General features: G+C 44.6%; 1 protein-coding gene across 1 annotated transcript; it reads right to left on the bottom strand.

Moving 5' to 3' along the window:
* Positions 1-3,358: 3,358 nt before the first annotated feature.
* Positions 3,359-4,336, bottom strand: LOC148523948 (olfactory receptor 2C3-like). The gene has a single exon (XM_088472449.1). The coding sequence runs from the start codon at positions 4,334-4,336 to the stop codon at positions 3,359-3,361; it is 978 nt and encodes a 325-aa protein (XP_088328575.1).
* Between the last annotated feature and the right edge of the window lie 6,788 nt (positions 4,337-11,124).

Here is an 11,124-nt window from a genome sequence, read left to right as displayed (position 1 = left end):
CTACAATAAGCTTCATTGTCCATTTTCCTACCTGCATCACTGTGTGTTCTCTGGCTGCTGTTGACTGAGCTTCGATCTCCAAACACTGCAGTGCACTTCCTGGTCACATGACGCATCCAAAGTGTCCATCAGTGATCAAGGCATGCCCCCCCATACTCAGAGGCATGCCTCTAATAGCTCACTTTCTGTGCAGCTGACTGTCTGTGGTGTGGCCCGGCTGCTAGCTCTGCAAGTAGTGTCTGACTATACAGAAGTGAGGCTGAGCTGTTGCTGCCTCATCTCTCGTCTCCCTGCAGTCCCAGGGAGCTCCACAAAGCTGGTGAGTGTTAACTATAAAAATGATTACAATAAACGAAGATGTTAATAATTTATAAATATCTTCTTTGTATTATTCTAATCACTTTTATATCAAATCTCAGGAGTATGACACTGTACATCCCTGGATTTAAAATATTTTTAAGTAAGTAAGCATGAAAATACAGGACTTCTTTTTAAGAACTTTTAATAGAAAATTATTAAAATTCTGTAGTATCTCCATCAAAGACATTACTAAGACTTTCCCAGTGTTTTCATTTCTCAGACTGTCATATCCAGGTGTAAGAGTTTTACAGGACATTAAAAAATAAATACATTTATTGGCAGATGGGGGGGGGGGTAGAAATTGGAGTATATACTAAGGGCCTCATTCAGCAAGGATCGTTAATCTGCTTATACTGTACGCACGCAATGCAGTTACTAATATCTGCGGTGATATGCAAATGTCTGAATTCGCAATTGCGATCGCAGCCTAATATAAGGACACCCACTTCCCCTTTGTCACATCCGTATACTTTGGTAACATAGCAAAACAATCGGTAACATCGGACCCATACGCACAGATAAGGCCGGTCAGACCTCACTCAGGAATTGCTTACTTCGGCGCACGCTATGAGGCCTCAGACTGTGGCCCTCATTCAGAGCCGTTCGCTATTTGCGGACGTTCGTTCAAAAACAAGGGGTGGCTATTCAAATGATCCGTTCGCACATTGCAGTCTGTTCACACCTCTAAGGCCCTCATTCAGAGCCATTCGCTAGCGGCAGTACGCTCGTTCCGAGCGATGTTCGCACATCTGCGCATGCGTACGGTTTTTAGTACGCATGCGCGAACCAGTCAGTGCGGCTGAAAATCGTTTGTACGTTATATAGCGAGTGCCTGCTATTTTGAGTGACAGAATGAGGCGTATGTGGGTGGTAACAGGGGAAGGTGCTTGAAAACGGGGAGTGGAATTCGAACGCAGGCGTGCTTAAAGGTCAAAACGGGCGTTTTAAGGGTGTGCATAATTAATACAGCAGCGTCATTGACCACGTCACTTGGTTTTTTTTAACTCAGAACTGCTCGCAAAATAGCGGTTGATAAAACCAGCCACAAGAATAGCGAGCAGTTCATACGCTGTACGATGTACTCGATTAATCTAATAAATAGCGGACATGACGTATGGTGCGAGCGGCCAGGGGGCGTTTTTAACAAATAAACGAGCGTATGTTTTGCTCGCTCGTTCAGACTTAGAGGTGCGAACGGATCATTTGAATAGCCACCCCTTGTTTTTGAACGAATGTCCGCAAATAGCTAACGGCTCTGAATGAGGGCCTAAGTCTGAACGAGCGAGCAAAACATACGCTCGTTTATTTGATAAAAACGCCCCCTGGCCGCTCGCACCATACGTCATGTCCGCTATTTATTAGATTAATCGAGTACATCGTACAGCGTATGAACTGCTCGCTATTCTTGTGGCTGGTTTTATCAACCGCTATTTTGCGAGCAGTTCTGAGTTAAAAAAAAGCAAGTGACGTGGTCAATGACGCTGCTATATTAATTATGCACTCCCTTAAAACGCCCGTTTTGACCTTTAAGCACGCCTGCATTCGAATTCCACTCCCCCGTTTTCAAGCACCTTCCCCTGTTACCACCCACAGACGCCTCATTCTGTCACTCAAAATAGCAGGCATTCGCTATATAGCGTACAAACGATTTTCGGCCGCACTGACTGGTTCGCGCATGCGTACTAAAAACTGTACGCATGCGCAGATGTGCGAACATCGCTTGGAACGAGCGTACTGCCGCTAGCGAACGGCTCTGAATGAGGGCCTGTGTCTGGAATTGCAGTGACTAATTTATGCACGCCCCTGCAACACCGTTGAAACGCACTGGCACTCCTACGTTCGCCGGGCCTCGCCCCCCTGTCACCACCCACAAACGGCACTTCCTGTCAAACACTCGGCGGTGGGTCTGCTTGGTCACTTTGACTGCAGTCCCAATCACAGCATCCGGTTCACGCACACGCACTGCCATGCGTACGCATGCGCAGTGCGAAATAATTGGTTGATTGCGTGCGTATAAGTAACTGCGATCCTTGCTGAATCCGGCCCTAAGCCCACTATTACATAGAAAATTATTGGGGGTCCGTAGGTACTGAAATATTAAAACATACTGTACATACTTTTCAATCTTAACGGTTATGACAGTATATAAAGCGTATCTATTCCGCAGCGCTTCACAGAGAATATATTGTCATTCACATCAGTCACTGCCCCAGGGAGCTTACACTCTACATTCCCAACCACATGTCCACTCGCACAAACACTTTCACACACAGGTTATTTTTTTGTCATAAGCCAAGTAACCTACCAGTATTTTTTTGGTGTTGTGGGATTAAACCTGAGTACCCAGAGGATACCCATGCAAGCACGAGGAGAACATGCAAACCCTACACAGATAATGTCTTGGACGTTAGTTGAACTGATTACCCCACTGCGACACACACTCATTGTGCATGCGCATAGAGCCCCATTTGAACTTTCCGGGGGAGATGTATCAAACCCTCTAAGCAGGAGAAGCTGTCCATAGCAACCAATCAGATCTTAGCTATCATTTTATAGAATGTACTAGACATATGACAGCTGGAAGCTGATTGGTTCCTATCGGACACTTCTCAACTTGTCCTCTTTAGAAGGTTCGTGTTCCGTCGTGGAAAATGCAAACAGGGCTGTGCTGCGCATGCGCCAGCCCTCTAACAGGAGAGCAGGGTCCTCAGCAACAGCATCATGGGGTCTTCCGTCATCTCCAGGTGCCATAGCCACAGTGCCCACTGCCATGGTGGTAATTCCATAACCGATGCCTTCTCATCGGGTCTCCCGTCACCTCTGGGTGCCATAGCCACAGCACCCACTGCCATGGTGGTAATTCCATAACTTATGCCTTCTCATGGGGTCTCCCGTCACCTCCAGGTGCCAGTGTCACAGCACCCACTGCCATAGCGGTATTTCCACCACTGACGCCTTCTCTTGCAAACTGTGTAATAAATAGGTTTTGAAGGCTATATTAGTTTGAGATTGCATTGACCATAGGGAAGCGCTGTGCTGTCATTAGTATCCTCCTGTTGATGAGGTTCCTGAGAGTCCTCCTGATCTCCACCGTCCTCAGGCAGTAAATAATGGGGTTCGCCATGTGCGGCACAAATGTGTAGAAACAGAGAATAAGGACATTCAAATCCACACTGAGAATTAAATTGACCTGGTTGGCCACGTACACAAATATCCGTGGGACAAAATATAAACCGATCACGCACAGGTGAGTGGTACAGGTGTAAAACGCCCTCCTCCGGCTTTCAGAGTGGGTCTGCGAGATGACCACCTTGATAATGACGCCGTAGGAGAAGAGGATGAATGTCAGCGGCAGTAGAAGGACAAACATAGCAATCCCAAAGATCAGGCGCTTGAGAGATGTCACGTCGGTGCACGCCATGGACAAGACCACCGTGTTGGTGCAGAAACAGCTCCTGATTCCATTCTGGCCACACAAAGGGACGTTGGAGTCCAGCAGAGCAATGATTAAGGCAATTGTAGCTGTGAAGAACCAGAAGAAACAGCAGAGCATCATGATGCGTCTGTTGGTTATTATGGAGGCATATCTCAGGGGCTTGCAGATGGCAACGTAGCGGTCAATTGCCATCAAAAGGAGGATATACGAATCGAAGCTACCCAGGAAATGAGCACAGAATAATTGGAAGACGCACCCAGCAAAAGAGATGGCGCCGTCATCAAACCAATACTTGGCAATGATTTTTGGCAACATTATGGTGTCGAAGAGCAGGTCAGAAATGGCAAGGTTCACGATGACCAAGTACATGGGTTGGTACAGATGCCGATTGCAAGTAATCAGGGCGATCACTGTGCCATTGGAGAAGAGTGATATGATATAGACCAGAAACAATGCTATGGAAACCGGGGTGTGGAACCTTTCCGCAATTCCTGGGAATCCGAGTAGAATAAATTCATAGATATCAGACTGATTAGCCATGGGCTGGTGGGAATCCAAGTAGAATAAATTCAGAGATATCAGACTGATTAGCCATGGGCTGGTGGGAATCCGAGTAGAATAAATTCATAGATATCAGACTGATTAGCCATGGGCTGGTGGGAATCCAAGTAGAATAAATTCAGAGATATCAGACTGATTAGCCATGGGCTGGTGGGAATCCGAGTAGAATAAATTCAGAGATATCAGACTGATTAGCCATGGGCTGGTGGGAATCCAAGTAGAATAAATTCAGAGATATCAGACTGATTAGCCATGGGCTGGTGGGAATCCAAGTAGAATAAATTCAGAGATATCAGACTGATTAGCCATGGGCTGGTGGGAATCCAAGTAGAATAAATTCAGAGATATCAGACTGATTAGCCATGGGCTGGTGGGAATCCGATGAGAAGAGTAATTCTGAAATAAAAAAAAATAGAATACGATGACTAAAAGCAAAAGAAAACTTCTATTAAAAAAAAGCTGAATAGCTAATTACCCGACACATTTATTTAGGAAGTAAATATGTTAATTACGTGAAAATGTGTTTCATTTGCTACAGTTGCTAAGATATTCTATTTAATTACATAAAAAAGTACATTTTATATCTCCAGTATCTAGAATTTATGGAGAAAAAGCATAATATGAAACTGAAGGGGTAGAGAGTCTAGGGGAGATTATCAAACCTTGGAGGGAGATATAATGGAAAGAGAGATAAAGAGCCTGATTCAGCAAGCATCGCAGTTGCTAACTACTGCGCATGCAATCGGCAGATTGTTGCATTCTGTTGTATCAGTGCACAAACTACCTATTGTGATCAGGAATGCGATCGCAGAAGCTACGCAGACCCCTCACAGAGTGATTGACAGGAAGCACCGTTTGTGGGTGGTAACGGGGGTGGTCGGGTGAACGCAGGCGTGTCAGTGCTCTTCAATGGCGTTACATGGACGTGCATAAATTATCCACTGTGATACCCTACGCAGCCTGAGGCCTCATAGTGTGCGCTGAAGTAAGCAATTCCTGAGTAAGGTCTGACCTGCCTTTACTGTGTGTATGTGTTAACGATTATTTTGCTATGTTGCCAAAGTATACGGATATGAGTGAGGGGAAGTGGGCGGCCTTATGTCAGGCTGCGATCACAATGCGAATGCAAACATTTACATATCACCGCTGATATTAGCAACTGTGGGCCTGATTCAGGCCCGGTCGCGAGTGCTGAGCGCTCGCAACCGGGTCGATGGTGGCCCACAGCGCATGCACGCGACGTAGCCGGCTCCGTCGTGCACATGCGCGAGACCGGCTAGCTCCGGGTCTCACACCAAAGGGGGCGTGCTGTCGATGTTGAGTGACAGCTCGCCCCTTTTGGTGGGCGGGCTGGGGGGGTGGCTGCCCAAACGGAGGCGTTCCCATGAGAACGCCTACCGTTTGGGGGCGGCCCCACTGACATCACCAGTGATGTCAGTGGGAGAGCTTCCAGCTCAATTTGAGCCAGAAGCTCACTGGGGCTTGCAGCCACGAGACCCTACCACAAGGGTCTCGTCGCAAGCCCGATGGTCACGATGGTCTTGACCACCGCGACCATCATCATGGCCGCTCGCTATAGCTGTGGGTGGTAACCCACAGCTATGCGAGCGGCCGGGAGGCCGCTCCAAAAATTTAAAATAAAAGCCCTTATTCAGTGCGAGCGCTCTTTTAGAGCGTTCGGCTCTGAATCAGGCCCTGTGTTCCTTGCATATTAGCAGAATATCGATTCTTACCGAATCAGGCCCAAGGGACCAACCAATCAGCTCCTGTCATTTTTCAAACACAGCCTGCAAAATGACAGTTAGAAGCTGATTGGTTATTACCTTATCCATCTCCATTTTACTTTTCTCCAAGCTTTGATAAATATCCCCTTTAATGTAATATTTAAAGATTAGAGAAGGATGAGAGACAGTAGATTGTCCAATCAGGAGATGGGTCTCTCCCAGTAGTCCAGTGCATTGTGGGCCGATGCTGAACAACGGGAACTGTACACTCAGGGGGAGGTGTACCAAGCCTTGGGGGTTTATTTACGAAGTGTCCATTCCTAAAACCTGGCACTGCCGATAGTGTTTATCTACGACAGGGCAATTATTCTGTCAGCCGTGTTTTGCTAGTAAAAGCCATTTTAAATGTCAGTCATAGACACAATCGGAAGCGCCAGGTTTTAGAACCCGACCCTTAGTAAATAAACCACTTGGAGAGGGATAAAGTGTAGAATTTGCTTAAACAAACCAATCAGCTTCTACCTGTCATTTACTGTATCTAGCACGGGCTATGAAATGTCAGAAGCTCATTGACCACTTTAGGCAACTTCTTTACGTTATCTCTCCAAGGCTCGGTGCATCTCCCCCTAAAGCAGTTTCTCTCAGGCCTGCAGCATAGCAGAGCTACAGAGTATTGGGCTGTTTAATAGCGTTACCCAATAAATGTCATCTATGGGGGGTGCTATAATGCAGACCCAAATATTCATATGACAAGTTCTTATATTTCCAACGTTTAGTATTTATTTCTTTTTAAAACATTTTCAATGTCCATTATTTGGTCTGACTTACCTCTACTTTAGGCCGTGTACACCTGTTACCTGTACACCTGTATAATACAGGAAATATCTGGACACAATGCAGCCCATGGTCATAAAAGCTGGAATACAAAATACAGCTGTAATGAGAGGATAACCCTCTGCGTGACATGTTAGTGAATATCATTAATATTATCTACATGTTATCGTGTGTACCATATGTACTGCGTTCCTAATGTATTACCAGGTCTCTCTGCCATACCTCTTGCATATTGTGGGCCAGATTATTATGGATCGCAACCGCGTACGCAGATCGGTTGATGGTGCGTACTGCGCATTTGTGTATGCAACGCAGTGCGTGTGAGTGAGTTAACTACGCAGATACAACAAAGCCATCGCAGAGTGAGTGACGTCAGATCAGCGTTTGGGGGAGGTGACGGGGAAGTGGTCGGAGAAACGCGGGCGTGCCTGTCCGTTTCAATGCCGTTGCATAGACATGCATAAATTAGCCACTGTGACGGCATACGCAGCCTGTGTACTGACTGCGTGCGACGAGGTTATCAATGTCTGAGTAAGGTCAGAGCTGCTGTAATTGTGCGTGAGGGGCCGATGTTACTCCATGTTACCCATGTATATGCAGGACTGCGAGGTATTATGAATATGTAAAAGCGTTAGTGGGCGTCTCTATACTGGCTTTGCGATTGCAGTCATTAGCATATTTTAGCAGCATACCTGCGTGCGTAATCAAAGCTGCGATCACAATAGCGACCCGTAGTGAGACCCTGTAATCATGTCACACATAACTGCTTCCTACACTCCCTCATATCAGTATAGGATAGCGTCATTACCAGTGTTACTCATTTACACACACAGGCAAGGTCTGTGCTACAACATCCCCCCCCCCCCCATGACATACGCTGCTCCTCCTAATGCTCCTAACACTGGGGCTCAAGCTGAGTTGGATGCAGTTTCCATATACAAATAGTGACAGGCAGTCATACAAAAAGATGCAAATATGTATTTATGTATGTGTGTGTGTATGTATGTGTGTATGTGTGTGTATGTATGTGTACATATGTATGTGTGTCTGTATGTGTGTATGTGTATGTATATATGTATGTGTGTATATGTATGTGTATGTATGTGTGTGTATGTATGTATGTATGTATGTGTGTGTTTGTATGTGTGTATGTATGTATATATGTATGTGTGTATATGTATGTGTGTGTATGTATGTGTGTATATATGTGTATGTATGTGTGTGTATGTATGTGTATGTATATATGTATGTGTGTATGTATGTGTGTATATATGTGTGTGTATATATGTATGTATGATGTATGTAGGTATGTGTAGGTATGTGTGTGTATGTATGTATGCATGTGTGTATGTATGTGTAGGTATGTATGCATGTGTGTGTATGTATGTGTGTATGTATGTATGTCTGTATGTATGTATATGTGTATATATGTATGTATGTGTATGTATGTACTGTATGTGTGTATGTATGTATGTGTGTATGTATGTATGTCTGTATGTATGTATATGTGTATATATTGTCGAAGCTGAATAATTGGCTGAGACAAGTTCAGTTTAAAATTTAATCGCAGCGACGCCATCTTGCGAATGGCCGCAAGACTCCATTTTAGGAATGCGATCTCAAGACGCCATTTTGCGAATGGCCGCCTAAGCGCCATTTTAGGTGAACTCACAATATAGTACATGTGGCGATATTTTTATTAGCACGATGCGATCGCTTCTTTCATCATTTCTTATACACAAAATAATACTCACAAGAGCGCTATTAAATGATCGCATATTAGCGAATGCATAAGACTTTGTATGAAACCGCTGAAAAAGTAGCTTTATGCGCACGCATCTTCCCCAAGTTAACTAGTATCCTTATATCAAACCCCGAATACACACACACTTCATATACACACATATGGTTCCATAAGCATCAAAATGTATGATTCAAGTTGGTTAAGTTAGTTTAAATGCTAAGAAATAAAGGTTTTTGATAACTAAGGTATTATACATGATAAGCAAGGTGTGTTTGGTTTTGTTCTGATGCGTACGCTTTTTACAGCATCCCGGTGTTATCGGTGGAGAGATCGCATCATGCAAACTCAAGTTACGGATCGCAGAACTTACAAGCAACAAAATGTTTAGCTGATGAAATGTTACAGGAGGCGTTACCAGAAAGACTCCTGTTGTTAGAGGCATGGAAAGTCTATTTGAAACAACCTGTTAAATGTGCCGTAACATATGCTTCTCCCCTGGGAACCAATGAGATCAGCAGGAAGTTCCCCCTTTGTCCTGTTTCAGTCTGGGGGGGAATAAATACATGTGTCTGAATACTGGTTTGCCAGTTCATGCTGAATTTTGTGTGTACTGAGGATCTCTAGTCTGAGGTCTATCTCTGGGTCCGGAGGCGCAGCGTATGTATAATCGTACTTGGGTCTGTATTATTTCCTTTTACGCCTAAATTGTGTATGTATAGATTGCGTGTAACTGACTGTACTTTTACCTGAATAATACTTGTGCGTTGGAACCACAGATTCCACTCCTGTCTTTATTTGCGGTCATACTGCGTACGCAATAAGCGTTATGTTTAGAGGTTTATAGGAAGGTTTTTAGAAGTTATAGGCAGGTTTTGTCTTAGAGGTTCTAGGCAGGTGAATCTTAGAGGTTTATAGGCAGGAATGTACTAAAGGTTTATTTACGATTCAACAGTTGGGGGCTCGTAGGTTTATCACGTTATCTGATACACGGTAACACTCGGTCAGTTCTCTCTCAGCAAAAGGGTGGAGGCGCTTTTTGAGAGACGCATTAGTCTTTCATTACCACAGTGTTGCTGAGAGCGTACTGACGGTTATTGTGTAGAGGAAGCGCTGATCAGAATCCAGGGACAAGAGAGGAAAAAGTTTGTTTTCCTCTGTTGATAGAACCTTGTGTTTAGAGGGGTGCCGCAGTATTGCGTACGTGGCTAAAACGCATTTTTGTGTACGCAGTTAAAAAGACATTATACGGTTGTGTGGTAGTCGCATAATTGTGTATGCGGCCGGTCGCACATTAGCGTATACACACTTCCGGTTCTGCTGCCACGTGTTTGAACAAAGCCATTGAGGTTTACATTTTTTTTTTTTCTATTACCAATATCTGGGTTAACGTTTATTTTTCTGCGCAGGAAAAAGTGTGTAACAGTGAGTATGTGTTGGACAGTTAAGGGTATCGTATGATCCTTAAGGGCTAGGTGCAAGGGTTAGTCTAGCCGCTCGGTAAGCAGCTTACCGTTCAGTACACAGAGCAGGTGTATGGTTTGTTATTTTTGTTAGGGACCGGCTCTCAGTGTGACTGCAGTGTTTAATAATATTTGAGCATTGTAGTTGAGCCGCACTAGGTGTGATTGTGAGCTGAGAGATAATAGGTGAGTGGGGGCATCTAGAATTTCTTCCGTAGGTGAGCGGGGCATCTAGAATTTCTTCCGTAGGTGAGCGGGCGCATCTAGAAATTTCATCCGTAGGTAAGTGAAAGTATCTTGATTGTCTTTCACCAGTTTAAATTTTTATTGAAAAACGTAGGAGTTGTCTCAGAATGGGAGCCACGCAAACAGTAGAAATGTTAGGCAATGATGTGCTGCTAATGGAGGCTCCGTTTGGATCAGCCCGTCGTATTATGCATACTAAGTACGGTACTTATGCAATAAGGTATTGTGATTTATGGTTTAATATGACGAGAAAGAGTGTTAGACCGTTTCCCAGAATTGGTAGTTTTGACAAAAATGTGTTAGATAATGTCCAGGATCACATCAGTATGGTGCGATCCCGAGAGAAAAAGATTAAGTATTTTGAATGTTTAAAAATATGGCAGCATGAAGGGGATGCTTGGCTTGAAAATGTGCAAACGACGCAAACTAGCGTTGCGAACGCATTGCCAGAAAATACATCCACGACGCTGAGTTGCAATACGGGCGAGCCGCAAATTGGCGCGCATGTGCGGCAAAGTAGCATCGTGGAGAGTATTGCCAGCAGTTCACGCTCACCTCCCCCACCTTATGTGGATGGAGGTGCAAGTACAGTTACCAAAAATACCCATAAAAATGTAACAAGCAACTTGTACCCTCTCTTAAACAATTATAAAGAAAATGTTCATGATGCGGATGATGAGCCTATTGTAATGTCTGCCATTTCCCAAGCTGTGCAAATGATAGATGCTGCATCACCACAATCACGGGTGGTGCCGCCAT

The sequence above is a fragment of the Taudactylus pleione genome, unplaced genomic scaffold (genome assembly GCF_031769625.1).
Source record: "Taudactylus pleione unplaced genomic scaffold, aTauple2 ptg000124l, whole genome shotgun sequence".
Taxonomy (NCBI): Eukaryota; Metazoa; Chordata; class Amphibia; order Anura; family Myobatrachidae; genus Taudactylus; species Taudactylus pleione.
The sequence above is the reverse complement of the archived record's forward strand: the minus strand, read 5'-3'. Positions and strand labels throughout refer to the sequence as shown.